We start from the raw sequence: 20,025 nt of genomic DNA, 5'->3' as shown, positions 1-20,025 counted from the left end.
GCACGGGAGGTGGGGGAAGGTGTCCTCCAGCTTGGACTGGGAATTACAGCTTGTCATCCATCACATCTGCAAACCACGTGACCCAATCAGCCCAGTCAGGATGAACATTTGTACAAATGTGGAAGCACATGTGGATGACAACAAAACACACACATCCTGTTCAATTTACCAGACATGCACTCAGAGCAAAGCACAGACAGACAAACAAGCTGTTCTCTTAATTAACTCCTTGTGCCCCTTCTTTGTCTACTCTTCTGTCAGCTTTTTTTTAAAATTTCCTCTCTCTCTCTCTGTCTGTCTCTCTGCTTTAAAGCCCCATCTCTCTTATTAAGGTACATACCTGTATATGAACACAAAAATAGATAGGCATGCAAAGACTCGCTCCCGAACGCTCAGACGAGGAACAGTGAGCCGCAAAATTCGATTCATTAGACAAATACAGACGGATGGATGGATAAGGCAGATAAGAAGCAGATTAGCAGACACACATCAATATGCATAAGCAGCTCTTTCCACCTATCTTTCTCTCTCATTCACATACAGATGCACACACGCTCCCTTCGCTCTCCCCATCGCACACAAACACCCAAAGATGAACTCTACAGAGTCTACAGTGCATGCAGATTTGCACGCACAAAAAACACGGAGACACAGGCGAGCGAGCGCGCGGGCTGAGGCTACATTCATCTCACTTCACTCTCAAAAACAGGCGCCAGTGTGTGCGCGCCGTAACATGTGATACTGATTCTCCGGAAAACATTGGAGCAGGCCCAGAGGATAAAACAGTCTCTTAAAAGCTTATTATGCTGAATTAAGGAAATAATGGAGAGTGGAAGATCAGACTTCTCAACACCAGACAGACACAACTCATCGGTTTTTATCTCTGGAAGACAACGATTGGCTGAATCTGCATCCGCACACATGCACGTGGATGTATTTTTATACTCGCGTGGTGCATGAAAACACATTCACACACACGTTGTGGGTCTCAGGTGTGTGATCTCTGGCAATGAAAGCCTCTAAAACAGCACTCTTTTTCAGCTCCGTCTCCCTCTTTACGTCTGCGTCTCCATTAACAGGAAAATATTTCACACGCATGCGAGGCCCGAACTGACTGGAAGGTAAATCCACCTTATAGCAGAGAAACAGAACATCTCAGTTGTCCCTTTAGTGTCTCATTTACCATTTAGCAGAGCCTCATTTGGTAATTGTACAGACCCTGACACTGTAACACCAGTCCGGCGCTGTGATGTGCACACCAGCGTACAGTATAACACACCGTCCTCTGATGGGGGTTATATCTTGGGCAACTGTCAGAACTTTCCCGCGAACGAAGATGAATAAAGTCACCATGTTCTACGTTGCTTGTGCCCCCATTTATAAGTTGTTCCATTATTCATAACAGGGAATCATAAAATGAAGGCTCATTATATACTCTTCAAGTGCTAAACTCATTAGCTACCGCAGAAAAACCTCACCATAGCCCTGGTTCCCAAAATGTCCTCTAACCTCCAACCAACACTGATAATAAGCTTACACACATGGGCACACTCACTCACACACACATATCTCTCTAAGACCCGGCTATGGCAACTGAATGAGTAACACAGTCTAAAACCAGAACACATCAAATGACTGTTTTGAACGTCTGCAGGAGGCATCTGTACCGGCGTGCAACGCGGCGAGGGGAGAGAGTTGTTCATTAATAGGATTAAATGCTAAGGCTAATGGTATAAACCGAGACACAGGATGTGTCAGGTATGTGATGGGCACAGTGCGGGGTAAGTTTTAGCAGAGGAGGGGGTTTCAGGGGAGGGGGTAGAGGTTGTTATTGTCATGGATTACTCAATGCCACTTGATCTGCCTATTGCAGTAATCCCCTATCTAAGCTCCGCAGGAAGGCAAAAACACACAGGAGTTATGTTGCACCAATGGAAATGTCTTGAAAACATCTCTTTGTAAGCCCGTGGATGGGGCTTATTGACATTTTTTCCCCCCATCTCCGCTACTCACTGCCTCTGGTGATCCATCTTGAATTAGCCAGTCATGATAGCACTCCCTCTGACCCAAGAATCCAATTATTTGACCAGCAGTCGTTGTTTTGTTTTCACATCTCTCCCGTCTCTCCCCCCCCCCCCCCCCCCCCCCCCCCCGCCCTCCTCCCACTGTATCTCCCTCGTAAAGAGTTTATAGTGTTTTGATTTGATGCAGGGCTTGATGGGATATGGCCATGGCTGACTGGCCAGGGGTGTGGGGCCTTGGGAGCTGTAGTTCAGTGATGGAGAAGTCCGTGGGGAACTCATCAGAGACAGTGCTCTTCAAAAGGATGCACAGTTTCCAGTCCCAGTTCAGCACTAACAGGAGATTGAATTCATCAGCTCATTATAAAGCCCCAGATTAGTCACGTATTTTGAATCAGTTGAGTTGGTGGTGTGGAACAAATGACCCTTTAGGACCAAGGCTGCGGAGTGCTTTTTAAGTCAGTCGCCTCACTCTTTGCCCTTTACAACCGCACAGCTGCAGACGTCCATCTCTATCGGTCAACAGCTGGATAGTGTTCCCCGGACGCCGGACAAAAACACCAGCTGAGACGCGCGGGGAGGATTCTGATGTGAGGATCACAGGGCAGCAGTAGGTTCCAGTCATGGTAAATAAGACTACCAGCAACCGCCTGATGCAACACGAACATAATTCCCACACATTTTGACCTTTCTCGACAAAGCCGAAAGCAATTTGTGTCAACTTTGTGCATGTGGGCGCACATGCAATCGCCTTTCTCAGATGTGATAAATGTGGGAGTCAAGCCTGCTGCGGCTGCAGGTGTAGGCCTGCTGTAGGACATGAGACTGCTGCAGTGTAGAGCAGAACGCAGCCATTCAAAGGAGACGTCTGCGCTCTATGCCTCTTCCTACCCCACACCACCCGCCACCCCTCCCATTGATGTCAGAAAAACCTGCTTTCTTCCCAGAGGAGAGTGAGGCGGCTAGAATTGCCCCGGCAACACTCCCTCCCCTCTTCATGGTCACCAAAGAGAAAGCCTGAAAGCGAGGGAGAGAGGGAGAAAATGTGCACTGGCGAGAATGGGGAGGGGGATGTAAGTAAATGAAGTGCGCCTGGAGAAGAAAGGTTCTTTTAGAGTCCTTTCCTTGCCACATATGGGCTTGCTCCTACAAGCAAGAAGGGCAAGGGAGAGTGAGATACCGGTTGTTATAGAGCAACAACAGGTGGTCCAATGTAGTCTCACAATTACATCTTTTCCAGCACATGTCTGATTAGGAACTTTTCAATCACTCCTGTTATAATTTATTCCTGTGCGAGGCAGAGACATGGATCACCCCGAGGCTGCCGGGGAATCCAGGCTCTGCTGATGCTTTATATTGTGCAGCTGCTGGTTAGAGCCACAGACCTACTGGAACATGTGGGGGATGACACAGTGCTTGTTAAAGGAATAAATACGGTCCGAAAAAGTTGGGAAAATTGTGACTTTCTTCACGGTTCATGCATGCTTCAAATGTGATTTGCGCTTGAAGGAAACCGCTGAGCTCTACTGTGCCAAGGACACTTTCAATTTTAGTCCCTGTGCTCAAGTGTGCGACCGCCTTATGTTAAGCAAATTGAAGCTCTTTATCAATAGAAATGAATATTTAACAGCTCTTTATATGCTGATTACTGGTCAAGAGGTTGTGTGTGTTACAGGAGCACTGAGGATGCTCATTGTGCCACACTGTTTTGTTACTCTCTGACCAAAAAAATACATGTTTATGAGACCCCAAGCTCACTTTGCACGGTGACCCAGGCTGTGCTGGAAATGATTGCTCCGCTGTCCTCAGAGCGACCCGCTTGACACTCGTACGGGGCGTCATCTTCCAGTTGGGCTTTTGCAATCTGAAGATGATACTGCCCTGGAATAGAGAAGCAGATATTAATTACGTCTGTGACACATTATGTCGTGATAAGGATGTGCTCACTAAATACATGTATATAATTAGAAAGAGGAGGGATTCATTTAGTTTTCTTGTTCACACACCGCTGAATACAACACTTGCTGTTCGGAGTTGTGGCGTGTATATCGATAAGTACCTCCTGCAGGCCCTGTTACTTCTGTGTTGATTTCAGAGTGTCTGAATTATAGGCAATTTCCAACTTGGGAAATGGGAAAATTAACAATAAAAGCAATTTGTACAATGACAGCCTGGTATTTCAATTCAGCGCGGTAATATTCTCCACTGCTGACGTATGGCTGTTTGATTTGATTATAAATAGACTATTTTCGTATTTCTGTAAAATGGAAACATCTCACTCGCCGAGAACCTCCTGCTGCAGGCATTTCCATTGACATGCAAGCGGTTGTCTATACTCATAGCAGAGGCATTTTGTTTCAGAATGAATTTCCAGTATGGTAAATGAAATCCAATCTCGGATTCACAACGCTGACTGAATAAACTGTCTATTAATTGATGCCAGGCAGAATCCTCCTCTCTCTGTCTCCCTTCTGATAGTCTGGTACGCCAACAGGGCTTGATTTGTTTGATGCATTGCCATAACCTGTGGGGATTAGATGATGTTCAGTGTTGGTTTTCCAGCTCCTGATTCTCTGGCTTGGAGCCTACTAACATGTGCAAAATAGTATCTTGGTCTGACAACCGCCCAGGCCTAAAAATGCATGTGTCAAGTAAGCTGGCAAGATAATTAACACCAACCAGAAGCAATTTTCACATCTAAGTTATCATTGAGTGCAGGGAGGGAGAGACATTGAAGTTATTAATCATATTCCTCTTTCCTGAAATTACTCACAAATAGTGCAATCAAGTTGCAGAAAGAGTGTATTTATGGTAGGGGCGATGTCGGATGGCTGCGACGAGATTTGCTTATTTGTCCATTACCCTTTATTTATTTCAGCTAGGCCTTCAGAATTTTTGGGATACAGTATATCTGCATAGCCATTATGCCTGCAGCGCATATTATATATAGTGTGTTCTCTCCTCGGCAAATCTGCATTTGTGTATGGGCCCTAAAGCTGGAAACACATACTGTTACGTAATTGGAAAAGGCTAGTCCCATAGCAAAGGGATGGGGAAGGAGAACAGCCCAGTTGGCCCAATTTATCAGTCAACGTTTCGGCAAACCACAGGTACTACCAAGCCTCTAATTCGTAGTAAACGTGCCATATTTTGTTCATTTTAAATGCTTATTAGCTGACTTTAACATCAGGAGGGGACAGTGGCAGCTTTTATTACAGCCAGCAAGGCTGCCAAATGGTTGTGCGCAATAGGACGTTTTAAAGGACAACTGTGGATATTTCCACTCATTTGTTTTTAAGGAGACTTGGGGCCTTTTTTAGAGGTTTTTGTGATAACTAAAACCATCAGACCAACTCAATCCATGACTGTGCTGATAAAAACAGGTATTTTAAGCCAAACCCTGATGTTGTCCTAACCCTAACCATGTGGTCTTTTTGCCTTAACCTTAGCAAAGCATAAGCACAGCACTGTGACAAGACAGAAATACAGAATTAACTTGTAACTCATACTTAGCTAACATTTATTTTTCTATTTGTGATTGAGATAATCAGAAAAAAAGCTAGTCAAGACTGTTGATCTTGATTCAGTTTTTTATATCATCCAGTTTGCTAGTGTTAATCTATTACACCTTGTACAAATTGATTTAATATAAAGATAATGAAGGCTGAACTGTTTCTGAATCAAGAGCGAAAGCATCCATACATTGTGATAGGCGCTAACCAGCTAAATGTTTGTTGCTGATAATACTTACCTGTTATTAATTTAAGAAAAAATATGCAAAACTTGTATAAAGCTGTGGATGTGATGTCATGTGAACACGAGTGTTCATTCATAATTGAATTTTGCCTGATTGACTGGCTGCATGCCATGTGCTACAATCAAATTGCACCTTGTGGACCAATCACTGAAAATAAATTCTCATTTAATGCTTTGGTGCCTTGAACAAGCTGTTTTATCTGTTCTATTGTGTGTTTGTCTTTACAATGCACATTGTTGCGCACAAACGCATGAAATCCCAGATCTGGGCTCACGGCCATACACATTTACATTATCGCTTTGGTTTTGGGGGTAAACTGAGGGTGCTGCATCCGCTGCAAGTGCATGTTGAAATCAATGCTGGTTCTCTCCTGTGGGTGTGTGATTTCCGGCTTTTTTGAAGTGTCAATAAACATCACTGATGGTGACAATCAGTGAGAACTGGTGGAGTATCAAGTGCAGTCAAGTGTCATCATAAATGATTTTGCTTTTTCCGTGCAGCGTAAAGTGATTGCATACATCAGTCTGCAGTTGCTTTTCCTGATAAAGTGTACCTGCGCTGATGGCCATTTTATTCATGAGTGTATGTTGGAGTGTTTGACAGCTTGTGTGTGTTTGTTTTCCTTATGTTTCGCGAGTAGATTTTCTTATTTTGTTGTAGCTGTTGTTAAAAGATGCTCCGACTTGCATTACACTTCTCATAATTTGCTCACTGACAACCAATCAGCTGACAAACAACTTTTTCAGTGATTTGTACGTTTGTTTTTCATGTAAACTCTCTGCATTATTAGCATGGACAATGTGTGCACGGGCATCTATGCATGTCTCAGTGTTTATGTGTCGCTGGCGGTCTCCCACACTGCGAAACGGTGAAGTGCGGCTTGTCGAGTTGTGGGCTTATCAGGAACAGATGCTCTTCTCTTACAAGGGATTGTCTTCTAATTGGCTATTACTTTTTATAGACTGTGGTGCAGATTCTGCAACACACTTTATTCCCTGCCACATTCCACTGATTTGCTGACACTCTGTTGCTTTAATTAATATTATTTTTTTTTCCTGCCTTTACATGTGAGTGACAGTGAGGGGGACGAGTGAGAGGCTGTTAACAATCACATCACCTCCCCGGTCCCAGATGCTCCCTGCATCGACAGCTACTGTGCCATAAGGTTCTTGTAATGTCTGTGTTGCTTTATTACGGCACTTTTGAAGCATAATCTCATTTACTTATAGAGTAGCCAACACCACTGACAGCAGCACTCCATATTTAAATACAAAATGACCTGCATTTCCCAAGAAAAGAAACTAATTTATCCTTTACACATCAAAGTTGTTCATCTTACCTCGAAGACAGTTTAAAAATAAAATCTCTCTACTCAACTGCATCTCCTGTTGAACTGAGTTGATCGTTTTTACCAGATTTTTTGTATTTTTCTGCCAAACTGTCAAACGCCTCATTCAACCGTGGGCAATTCATGAGAATAAATTACAGTGTCTTTTTGGAGATGCTTTTATCAAACGAGTTCATCTATGTAGCTCGAATAGGTCCATCAGAGCCCAATAGGCTGGAGACCTTATTCCCCGAGTATCCCTGTTTACCTCTCTTGGGGTTTCCAATCATGCTGTAGCGTTGAAAACCTGGCAGGCTTCTCTCAGGTCCCAGGAGGAGGCCATCTTTCACCCACTGCACAGTCCCCGAGGCCCGCAGCACCTCACACCTCAACACAGCTGTGGCTCCCATCCCCACAGTGAGGTTCCTGGGCTCAGTCCTGAACGCCTGCTGGGCATGCGTGCCTGGAGACATAAAAGGAGAAGGAGGAGAGGAGTCGGAGTGGAATGGTGGAGCGGGGAGGGGATGTGATGGGATTTAATGTAAAGAGGAGGAGAAGAACAAGGGTTGAGTGGGTCTGAGGAGTGCGATGGAGGAAATAAATGGAGCACAGGGAGCATGACATAAACATACACCACAGGGATGCAGTCTTGTGGTCTTTTGTCTGAGAAGGAGCCCCGCAGTGTCTGGCCACATTATTCATCCTGGCATATGTTTTATTGATGGGAAACTGCAGTGATACGGCCCTGAAAATGAGTCAATAAAGTAATTACTGCGAATTAAATCCCCCCTCGGCCATGCAGATAGGGTATTGGGAGGAAGAAGAAAGCATGGGGTATCAGGGACCTCGTTCACCTGCGGTTTTTCTTCAATGTCGATGTCCCACCAGCTAATTCCTCCTGGGAAGAGTAATGATTATCACTTTAATCCCCCTTGTTTGGCATAGGTGGGGTTGGCCATCCTTCACCCCGGCTCTTGGGTGACATTCTGTGGCGCAGTGCACTTGAGTCAGGAAGGTAACCTTAATTCAGACCACCCACGGGCTACTAACACCCAGGCTAGGATTATATGATTATTAAACATGGAGGTTTATGAATAAATTCAGTTCAAGTTCGAGTCAGATGCAACTGCATGCTCCAATTAATGCCTAATCTCAAGGTGTGAATCTCGTTTAAACAATGCCCCACAGAGAAGCCAGCCTGATTCCGCCATGGCTGTTTGAATCTTGACCTTCATTGAAGCAATGACCAAGTTGTTTGTGAAGTGCATGCTCTGTTGCGTCTGACAACATGAGTGAGAGGCAGAGCTCTCAGATCAAGGCTGAACCAGTCACCTCACGTCAAATATGAAGGGCAAGATTGGCCATTACACAGGATGCATACAAACAACCAAACACAGAGGCACATTAGCATACAGTTTACATAAATGAATACTCAACAGTGATCTACAGTGGCTGCAGATATAGTATCACTGTATTATTCAGAGATACAGAGATACCAAATACCATACCGAAATGTAGAGATAAGACACGGTTTTGCATGTGCTTAAGTGAGTGTGTAACTTTTGAATGGGGAAAACAACACAATCTTACAGGATGAAATAGCTTTGCAGTAGATAGTGCTGGCTAACATTAGCAAGCGGGTAGGGTACCGACCATATTATGTCGGCACTACAGACTCACGCTGAATCAGTCTGCATCATATTTTGGTATGTTAGACACTTCAGGGCGAGAGAGGAACTTAAAGAGAAAAAGGCTGCTGGTAGAGGGGGTTAGACCTGGTGTATGACAACAGAACAGCAGCTGACTTGAAACAAATGTGTTAAAATTCAAGATAACGGTTTGTGGAAAACTAAGCTAAAACGTCAGACTACATACAGACAGCGTAGACACATAGCTTTTCTATAATAATTTGCTACAGCCAAGCTAGCGCACTGTGCTTGTGTAAACCGAGACTATGACGTCACAGCGAGTCAGGGCAATGGCAATTTGGTTTCCTTCGTTCTGTAGTCTAGAAAGGTTCCCATCAAAGACACATGGATTAAAGTTCTCCGTTGCTATGGCCGATTTCCGTCATTCAAACTTCACAGAGCCAACTTATGAGATCGATGTAGATCTGAGGAGAACAAGTGTTGGCTGATTTTTATTGACAGATTGTCACACTCTGCAGCCAATGGTATCGTTACCAGCGTGTGTGCGCCTGACCAATGACAGTGTAGTGACCCACACAGGGCGGGATCTAAACACGGAGCGGTGCTAAAGTTTAGCTGCTTAGCTAGCAAGGACTCGTCACGCTGCTACGTTATCAATTAGTTTTTGAGTTTAGTCAACATGTGAGAACTCGTCTGACACGGCGAGTCTCCTGTTGTGTGCTACATGTTTGAAATAACAACTATAGTCTGGACTTTGTCTGCAGTGTATCTGTGTAAACGGCTTCATTCAGCGTCTCTCCCTCCCCTCTGGCACCGTGAGTTACCATGGTTACAGGAACACCCTAAAACTTTATAATGATCAAAGGGAAGTTTTTGGTTAGTTTGACTGTACAAAATCATGAATGTAGCCTGATTGTAGCTCAATGCTGAAATTTTGTACTATAACATACAGAACAAATGTAAAGCCTCATCACTAACAGTATGATAGTGATGACAGAAAGGTGATAACTCACCATCAGACTGAAAAGGCTGCAAAAGTTGCTGTTTGTAGGATGTATTTTTCTGTTAAACGATAAGAGGCTCACTTTAAAGGCTCACTGTAAATCGGCACACAACAGTAGACACACATGTAATCTGTATGTACTGTCTAGAGCTTGAATTCAGCTCTGTATGCTACTGCTGTAATATGTTTTGTCAAAGGTCATAACAAAAGAAGTTGAAAAAAGAAAAAAAAAAGAAAAGAAAATGTAAAATGCAAATGACAAGAAAAGATCAGGATGAAGATTTTATCCTGTGGGTAATGGGGGCGGGACTTGATAAGCTTTGGCTTCTCCCGCTTTTCCCTTTCGGCCATGTGTATTGTATTATTTGAACAATGATGAAATGTGATGTTTATGAATTGACATGCCCGAAATAAACAACATAAATAAAAATAAATAAAATAAATAAATAAAAATAAAAAAATAAAAAACAATATTATCATTAATTATAATAATTAATGATAATGATGATGAGAAGAAGAAGAAGTAGAAAAATAGCGTACTGAAAAGTTCTGTAGATGGTTGATTATTTGAAAGAGTAAAACTTGAGAGAAGCTTGGCAAAAAAAAGGCACAGTTTGATTTCATAGATTGAAAATTACATTGAAAAGACAAAAAACGTTTGAAGTGTGAATAGAACAGCTGTTCAGATCATCCTCCGGTAAAACACTGTTGGTAAAATACTTAAACTTGATGTCTGCATTAGAGAACATGTGGGGTGAGGCTGTAAATCTTATCTTATTCTTTTAGCACGTGTCAAGTAACATGACATGTAACATGGTTCACAAATTACAAGTTTGGAATATGACTTGGCCACAGCTTGAAAAAACATTCAGTCAAAAGATTTTCTTTTGCTTTAATCCATGAAAATGTCTCTGTGTTCTTCCCGTTTATAGTCTACCTCTACATCAGACATCCAATCACATGATAAGGTGCATCATGCGTGCACCTCCATCCAATGCTCAAAGAAGTTTTAGCATCTCTATTTAAAATGTGAGAGAGATCACAGACGAGGAAGGAGATTGAGCAAATACATGCAAGCCACCAGCGCGAAAAAAACTGATATACTATTTACAATCCTGACTGGGCGAAACTTTCGGAGTTTGAATGGGTACGGCCAATCTAGGGGGACCAATTTTCCGCCATATGTGTTTTGTGTCCGGTGAAAATCTCTAAAATCACAATGAAAATCCACGCAAAAACAAATAAGCATAAAGTGTCATATCAAACAAATGAAAACCTGCAGCCATCGCCACTTTTATGCAATCAGCATCAGGGGTGCTTGTGTGTGTGTGTGTGTGTGTGTGTGCGCATCCTCATCCCAAGAGTTCATAGTAATCAGATTGCAAAACATAAATTTTTCCAGTTGTGTTAATACAACAAATTGGTTGTTATTGTCTTTATGTATACATGTATTAACACATGATTAAATTACTGTGCGTCTGTCCTCATTTTGACATGTTGACCCTCCCCCCCCCGCTGCAACATTTGGTCAAGTGTCCCTTTTTTCCAAAAATCGAAGGTGGCAACCGTAGTTGCAAGCATCGATAAACTTTTCAGAACTGGAAGCAGATAACACGTGTCATCGCGTTTTTACAACTGAAAGTAAATTATTGTTATTGCAGATAGACTAAAGCAACAGCGACAAGGTACTGCAGTGTGGTTGAGCTTTTCAAAACTCAACGCAATATTTGTTCAGCTAAAGGGCGAGGTTAACATCCTAACACCTGGTCACAAAATATACAGTATTCAAAAGCGGAAGAGTGTAGGCCTAGTGTGTCTGATAGCCTGAAAGCCAAGTCCCTGGCAGCAGCCACAGCTAACATTAGCTCATGTGAAGCCTGCAGTGAAGAAGTTGAACCCTCCATGGACAATGAAACATCACCGACATCTTTGGGCAATGAAATAGCTAGCTGTATACGTTGATGTTGGAGATAACTGGGCTTATGATGTTAGCTTTGCATTTTTACTTGTGTGAGCCAAAACTCAAGACTCTGGCATCTGTTTGGACTCAATATTAGCTTACAGATCAAATTACTTTTTTGTTTTTTTACAGAGATGAAAGAAGGTTCCGTTTGGGGGAACCGTTGCTGACACCAGTATCATTTCAGATGTGAAGGGTACGTATCGCTTGTAAGTGGTGTAGCTGAGTCAGTTAACTAAATCACTCTTCTCTGTTTGTGCTACAGACACATTTAGCTTACATTTTATGTCACAGATAAACATTTCAATGGTTGTCTCGCAAACATAACAAAAGAAGTTAATACCTCATCAAGAGACGTGTTTGTTGTTGCCAGTAATGATGTCTTTGAACCAAAAAGTCACTTGAAATAAAGGTTTATACAAGGTTTTTTAATGTCTTTTTATTTTATCATCAGAAATGTATTATTATAAATACAGTTTTTTGGGGGGGCGAGTAAAGCCAAGGGAGGTGATTATTCTCTCTGACTTTTTTGCTGCGAGTGTCCCCTGTCACATTACAAGTATTTGACCCATACAGTTGTAAGGTGAGGGGGAAGCAGGCATAATTTAATGATAAACAGTTTGACCTGATGTTTCACACGTGTAAACAAGTAATAACATGAATGACTGCTCGATTCCAGTCCAGTGCCTCGGTGAGCCATTCCAGGACGCAAGCGTGCACATTCCCTGCATGCGCTGGAACTGCAAACACCTAAACAGAATGCATCCATCATTAATTAATGTTATTAATTACACCTGTGCTTTCCTGCTGTAACCTGTCAGAATGTCTGCCATGAAATATTGATTTGTATTCCTTATTCAAGAGTGGATGTCTGCAATTATACATGCACGCTTCCCAGCCCTTATAACTACATTCATTTTGCCTTCTCTCGCTACAGAAGGCACCTTGTCTTCAAATGTTATCAAAAAGTGTTTATTTGTCTGTTGTTTGATTAAAGCAAAATCTTCCCCCCCTGTCATCAGGGCAGCAGTGTAAGTCATTAACATCATGTTGTCCTCTATATTGTCAGCTGGCTTAGGGTTATGTTTAGTGAGCTCCATGAACTGGAAGTCACTGTGGTAATCACCATGGAGACTAGTAAGGCTGTGCACATAATACCAATCGGAGAAGTGAAATGATGTCGGTGTTATTTTTTTCTGTAGAGACTATTTGGTGTCAGAGGTGAAAACGGAAGGAACATACCCAGTGTATTAAATCTGTCAAGGTAAACATGCACAGCACCAGACTGCTCATATTGGACAGATTTACCTTGAGCTAAGCCAGGCAATACAACAACTGCTGGTAGAAAAGCCAACATGGTCACATGGAATAACCCTATGACCATGCTACAACTTGAGCAGTATGTGACTGAGGTCCCTGTTTCCATGAATACATTGGTTAGTCAAATGTTCCTTTATACTGTATGAGGTTCTGTTAATAGGGAGAATGGTATATGAAATGCTGCTGGTTGAGTGAAAAAAATTTAGCTGCTGATATGCTATTGACTAAGAGGCAGTGTTGGGGGTAACGCATCACAAAAGTAACACGTTACCGTAATATATAATGTTTAGGCAGTAGTGGAGTAATATAACGTGTTACTAACTATATTTTGGTAATATTATTAAAGTTACTGAGTCCGGTAATGCGTTACAATCCGAGCTGTCGCACAGGCGGAGGTTTTGAAAAAACAGTATGTCGTGGAGGATGCGCTGCCTCAGTTGAGTCGCCGGCGTTTCAAAAGCTTGTCAGCAAAATCCCTGTTCGATTAAGTGACAAGGTAAAAACAAATCTCTAATGATATAGTCCTATTGTTAAGGTTAAGGTTAAGGTATAAACACATTTCCAAAGATAGTTCATTTAAGATGAGATGGTGTGATGGGTGATTCAATGATTAAAAATTGTTTTAATTTGTTAAGTAAAACAATAAGTAATACATCTCCATGTTTTACAATACCAAAAATGAGACTGTGGGTGGTAATGAACAAAGCCCTCACTAAGAAAAAATATGGATAGAAATATATAAAGTTATGAGACACTAGAGATTTGTGTCTCAGTGTCTGAGGAAAAATCATTCACGGAAGACAACCTTTAAAACATTGCAGTGTAAACTGAAATTCATATACTCGTAGCAGATTAAAAGAATACAAGTGAAAATATTAAAAAGCTTAATTTAAAAGACATAAAACAATAAATCATCAATGAATCAATCAATTTATGAGGAACTACAGTTAACTGAGGACTATTCGCCATGAGAAAATATTGCTCCCCTTCATTTTGTAATGCCTTGGCCTAAATGTTTATTTTGGTGAAAGTAACTAAAAAGTAATGAGTAACTTATTACTCTACAAAGAAGGTAATATTGTAAAGAAACTTATTACTTTCAAATACAAGTAACTAGTAACGTGAAATATATTACATATTGGAAGTAATTTGCCCACCACTGCTAAGAGGCAGGTAACAATAATGATGTTAGTGGTTGTGGTCTTGTCAGAGAGGCAGTTAAAGAGGAGACAAACATCTTAAAGAATTTTGAATAGAAAAGTCCATAATTCCAGAGATGGCATATCATCTGCTTTATAACAGCCAAACTGGGAAACTGGGATTTTAGTTTGAAACACTCAAACTTTCCTGAAAATGATCAACAGAATGTGAAGAAATAACTGCCCCGATCTTTATTTCCCACGGCTCCTGTGCTAGCCGTGTCAACACCAAAACTCCCCCGGCAGTCTGGCTAGCTGCACAGCTAACTAAGCTAGCAAGCTAACCGTAACTACAGTCATGGATGTTTACACAGAATACAGTTAGTACAGCAGCAGTGAGCCGTTACGCTGGTGATGTGCTGCCCCATATATGTTGGGAGTATGAATTTAACAGGTGGTCCATTCCTACACATTGCACATTTAAACCTGTTGTGGTTGATCACACCACTCTGGAAAAAGATCTTAAATCGTAGCAGAAATATAACCTGTGGGCCTACTGAGGCGCCCCAAAGTCACCAAATCTTTTAAGCACTATCTATCAGATTTGATGGGTGATGCAGTTTCTATTTTCCGATGACCATTGAAAGTGAGGTTATGGCTCTCTTCGAGTGATTGTTTGCTAGCTGTTCTTGCTCAGATGCTAGTAAGGAAAAAGGGAAAGGAGAAAGGTTAATAGATGCCAAGGTAAACCTGATACTGCAGGGACGCTAGTGTCTTAAACAGGATTTTCATAGTATGAGATTAAGCAGGTTAACTGTTCAACATTTACTGCTCATTCATCACTCTAAACCTGTGTGGCGTTATTCAATTAATGCTTTCGTAAAGTCAAGGTCCCCGCTGCTGAAAGGCCTGAACACATATGGGACTTGAAAAGGCCACGGTTACTGTAATGATAGCACCGTGGTGACATTTGATTCTCTTACCCCAGATGAGACAGAGAAAGGGTAGAGCTGAAGTAGACGCAATCCATGCTGACAACAAGTCCATTTCACCACTGACACCTGACCTTCGACAATCCTGGAACGAGGATGGAGAAAAAAAAAAAGAAAAACAACACTGGATGAAATAAACACAAACATAAACTCTGTGACAACCACAAGGTGGATATAGTAGGTGCTTTCTTCTAAAAAGCATTTTCTATTGTGTCCAGCAGTGAAGCTACTAAATTAAAACAAGTCTTTTCATGTTTACATTTCTGTGGTTATTTTCAAGGTTCGACTATCTGACAACATAGTATAGCTTGTGTTTGTGGTACTATTTACCATTCACTTCGTCTGAAGTCACGAGCTTTTGCGTACAACACAACAAACGTTTTACATGAATCCATTGATTGATTAATCAAACAGCTGCGAGGCATGTTACAAGTATTTATAACCATAAAATCACAATCAGAGTGATACATATGGAATCAGTTTGACATGGATAATCTGTTTTTTTTATGGTAGTGAATGTAGAGGAGCTTTCTGTGTTTGGGTGGTTTGGTTGGTTTTAGTCTCTTGATGAGTCACAAGGGCTGCACAATGCCCTCGGGGCTGTACATTTGAATTTGTGGTAAGTTGTTATGAAGACATCTGCATGGCCTCTCTTCTGCTCCTCTTACCACAATAATTCAGGATCAGCCGAGGGAGTGACGAACAGAGCAGGTATGAGCTCCCGAGTGTCCCGAAAAAAGGTCAGAAAGACAAAATTCTAATTCTTGATTTTTAAACCGGCAATGCAGAACTTTTGTCGCCCCCTTCTTTCCGTGGGAGCAATTACACAAATGCTGTTGCTGTGCTCATGGAGCCACATGTATTTGCTTGTTGTCCATCTCTCTCTGGGATCGCTGCCCACTTCAGCTCTACGCCAGGTGACATAAAACACATTCCTACCAATACGCCAATGCGGAAACTCGCATCAGACTCCCGATTTAAAGGTGCATTAATTATTACCTTTTTAACACTCTGATGTTGTCCATCAACTAATTAGAATCGGTAGTATAATTGATCTGTAAACCTGACAACTTTAAGCCCTGATTATTAATACTTTCCCATATAATCCACATGTCTTACTAATGTTAATATTGTGGATGTGCCTTTACATTGAGGATCACTCGCTGTGCAGCTAACTGAGCTAACTAGCAAATGGCCGCCACATTTAACAGTTAGGTGACATGCTGCCAACTACTTGTTTTGGAATAGGAATTTGACAGGTGTCAAGTTCGAACATTTTACACCTGCTACGAAATACAGAGATTTATCCAGTGGTGATCGGCTTAATCGACAGTGTGTGAACTCGTTTGACATGGGCTCGAAGGTAACTGATTTTCATTTACATAAGAATTTCAGTTGACAACACTCAAAATGTAACTAAAATGCTCAACAGAATGTAAAGAAATACTAGTTTTGATATTATGCCTTCTACATACTGTTGGGAAGCCATCTACTAAAGATAGCACTCTAACCAGCTAGACCCGGTCCGTCACCGTCAACAACTCCTGCGCTACTGGCGGTGTAAACACCAACACTCCCCAGCTGCTCGGGGCTCCCAGCCTCCAGCCATTAGCTGCACGGCTAACTAAGCCAACTAGTAGATGACAGCTACAGTTAGCATCATTTAGCGGTGACTCTGGTGAGATGCTGCCCCCTTCTAGTTTAAAGTATGAATTAAATGGCCAGTTTTTACAATGTCTTACACTGCAGCTTTAAATGAATGGAAACCATTTGCTGCTTGAAAAAGCAGGATATGAAATATGGATCTTGGAGTGAATAGAGAACAGTCCCTCTAGAATAACAGCATTGCACACTGTAATAACAAAAGCTATAAGCAACCTATGTTTACAATTAGTGTCAAGGCAGAAGCTCTTGGGTCAGTGTCATACATTGTACTATATGTGGATGTCTTGTAACCTTGAGTGTTTTAGTTGCCTGGTCTTACCATACCCTAACAGTATTGTATTTTAAACGTTTGCTAGTTTCCTGATGTTAATGACAGCTTCACATTATGGAAGATAGATCAGAAAAGTCATGCAGGTATTACAGAATTAGTATTTCGCAAGGTCATTTTTTCACGTGTACATGTATGTATAAAAGTGTGAGCAACAGAGGGTCTTGCCATTCTGTTGTTGTGTAGGATCCAGTTTAGAATTTAATCAGCAGGCCGTGCTGTGTGTCTGCAGCCACTGCATCCAATACTCTTTTTGACCTGGTAGAGCCCTCTGTGGATTTTAAGTCAGTTTGTAATCACTTCAATTTATCTGCTGCAGGAGTGGAACAAATAATAGTGATTTACTTAATTGAAAACTAAATATTTTCTCATCTGAATAGACAAAATGAATTGAAGGCAACAGCTCTTTGACGCATCTCCCCTCAGTCGATTAGTTGCACTCCAACAGGCTTTGATAAGAATTAACTCACACTCAATTATTTTTTTTCGCTCGCAAAACATTTGTGTATTTCAGAGCCCCCAGTATACTCTTTGAACACACAAGGGCAATTACTTCCCCTCTTCAATGAATAGAAAATCTTTTTCTGAGGTTAAAAGTGCCCATCTTCTCTTTGTCTCCGTTAATGCTTCATGTTGGTAAACACAGCCACAATCATTATAGTCTGCATAATGTTGACACTTTTGTCTCGGAGGCTTTGGAATTTACAGTCATCCATCCACTGAAAATAAGAAGAGCTGGATTTCTTTTATTTGTCTAGTACAATGAAAAAAAAAAAGACCACATTTAATTTGTACCTTGGGGATTTAGAGCTTAAACAGCAGGTATCCCCTGCAAAAAAAAGGGGGGTTCGGCCGGCACGGAAAAGGCTCATGAGTCACCATTTTCATTCTCTCGCTGAAGGCATACACAACCTGCCTGACCTCCCCACATTCCCATTAGTTAGGCAAACAACAACCTCAAATGCTTTAAAAAAATACAGTCAGTCGCAAGAATGTTGCTGAAACATGTTTTTTTCCTTGAATGAAGAACCTGGTACATCGCAGAATTTGTGGCATAAATGTGATGTGCCATTTAGCAGCCGTTCGAAATGTAAAATTAGATAAATACCGGACTGAATGGCAATTTAATTTGTCCTCAAATATAAGAAAACCCCCATATTTCACAGCGGCACTCATTGCCAAAGATTTTTCTCTCTTTTCTTCACCCTTGTTCTTCACCAGCTTCTTACAAATGCAAATTAGGGAAGTTTGATTTGAAATTTGATTCGCTTTCAGAGACAAGGCTGCCACTCTCCCCGCAAGGGCATTAGAGGTAGCTGAACCATTCAGCGTGACCCCGACAGGTAGATTTTTTTTAATGGCGTCTTTCATAACATCATCAAACGACTCAATACACTCAATCCTGGACCAATTTAACGTGAAACCCCATGAAATCAGTCAATGTGCAGAAAATGAAGTTTCAACCTCTGCACAGCCGCCCAATTCAGACGTGGTCCTACATCTTAATACAACCCAACTCCTCACTGATCTCACCAGTTGCCTGTGGGTCTAATTACTGTAGCTTAGAGACGCCGCGTTGTGAAGCCATTACTGCCGTAACAGTGAAGTGCTGATAAAGAGGGTTTTCTAAAAGATGCAGATTAGATTATCACCAAGAATCTAATCACATCTGAAATCCATTGATTGTGCATTAAAACGTGGCATTCTTTGAGCAGTGTGATTGAGACCCCTGGATAGGAGTACCAAACAGCGACGGACCAGACCTCGGCTTCAAGGATAGACGGGCTAAATCATTCACCATCAACCTGCTGTGGCAGTTCAGCAGCTTGACAATGTCCAGTGCAGACTGGAGGCACTCGGAGGAACCCGAGGTGCGTGTTTGTGTGCTCGGCTTCTCCTTCAGCTCGCAGTGTTTTCGAGTTTGACTGGATTACTCTGACTTCGCTACACACACACACACTCAAACACCTGCTCTCCTCAGGAAAAAGTTGAGAGACAGAGAGGCAAAACCTTCTTTCAACCTCCACCAACTCAAGCGCATCTGCCTGCCTAGGGTGCACAGAGCGAAAGAGAGTGAAGCAGGCAGACAGAGAGAGAGAGGGGGGAAGGGGGGGGTACCACAAATCTTTGAATAGGTGTGTGGATTTGCATGAGAGAAGGAGAGCTGTGCTTACCTGTTGAGTGACGCTAAGGCTCGGGAGCGTCTTCCTGATCTACAGATGGCTCTCTGAACACAAGTGAGCAGCGGAGATGTTAAAGAATGCCAATGGGACTCCCCCTTCTCTCACTCCTTAGTCTAAGACAGAGGCAAACAGATGAAGAGAGGGGGAGAGGAAGCGGCGGAGACTGAAGAACGGAGGAAGGTGTGCATATGAAAAGTGTCGGTGACGGGTGGTGACAAGGGGGTCACCTGAACGGGAAATAAACGGCAGAAAATGATGACAACGCCATGGCAATTCAAAGGATTTATAGAATGTTTTGATAGTTTGACAGCCACACAGCAGTGTCCAAGTGTTGGACCTCTTGTTTCAGTTTCAGCAGGATTGATTGAATTAACTCAAACAGCTTAATAAAGTTGCAGCGAGCGGAGGAACATGGATGTAGTTTTCTTTCTTCCCTGCCTTCCTTCCTGGGAAGTATTCATGGATCCCATTATTTAGCATTTCACTGTGCCAGGTTGGAAGGAGCAGCGCAGCCCCTCAAAGATACAGATGCGACATGGACGTCTTCACAGCTGCTAGTTTGTAACATTTACGCTCATACATAATGAATGGTGTCGGGAGTATCCACATAACTGTATTTCCCACACTGAATACTCCTGGGGTGATGTGCTCGGCTGCAGAGACGGAGACAGAGACAGGCCA

At 42.2% G+C, this 20,025-nt stretch overlaps 1 protein-coding gene across 1 annotated transcript in view; it reads right to left on the bottom strand.

The window, feature by feature from the left end:
- The window catches only part of nphs1 (NPHS1 adhesion molecule, nephrin), a 46,810-nt gene extending 27,372 nt beyond the window's left edge, over nt 1–19,438 (bottom strand). Inside the window, exons 1-4 of the mRNA XM_030392804.1 lie at nt 19,336–19,438; nt 15,160–15,253; nt 7,374–7,568; nt 3,780–3,902 (exon numbers count right to left, since the gene is read on the bottom strand). Coding sequence (XP_030248664.1) covers nt 3,780–3,902; nt 7,374–7,568; nt 15,160–15,223 — 382 coding nt within the window. The 5' untranslated portion in view covers nt 15,224–15,253; nt 19,336–19,438. The remainder of the gene's footprint in view (nt 1–3,779; nt 3,903–7,373; nt 7,569–15,159; nt 15,254–19,335) is intronic.
- Nucleotides 19,439–20,025: the final 587 nt, after the last annotated feature.

Source organism: Sparus aurata, chromosome 17 (genome assembly GCF_900880675.1).
Source record: "Sparus aurata chromosome 17, fSpaAur1.1, whole genome shotgun sequence".
Taxonomy (NCBI): Eukaryota; Metazoa; Chordata; class Actinopteri; order Spariformes; family Sparidae; genus Sparus; species Sparus aurata.
Note: the sequence above shows the minus strand (reverse complement) of the source record. Positions and strands in the feature narration are given on the sequence as shown.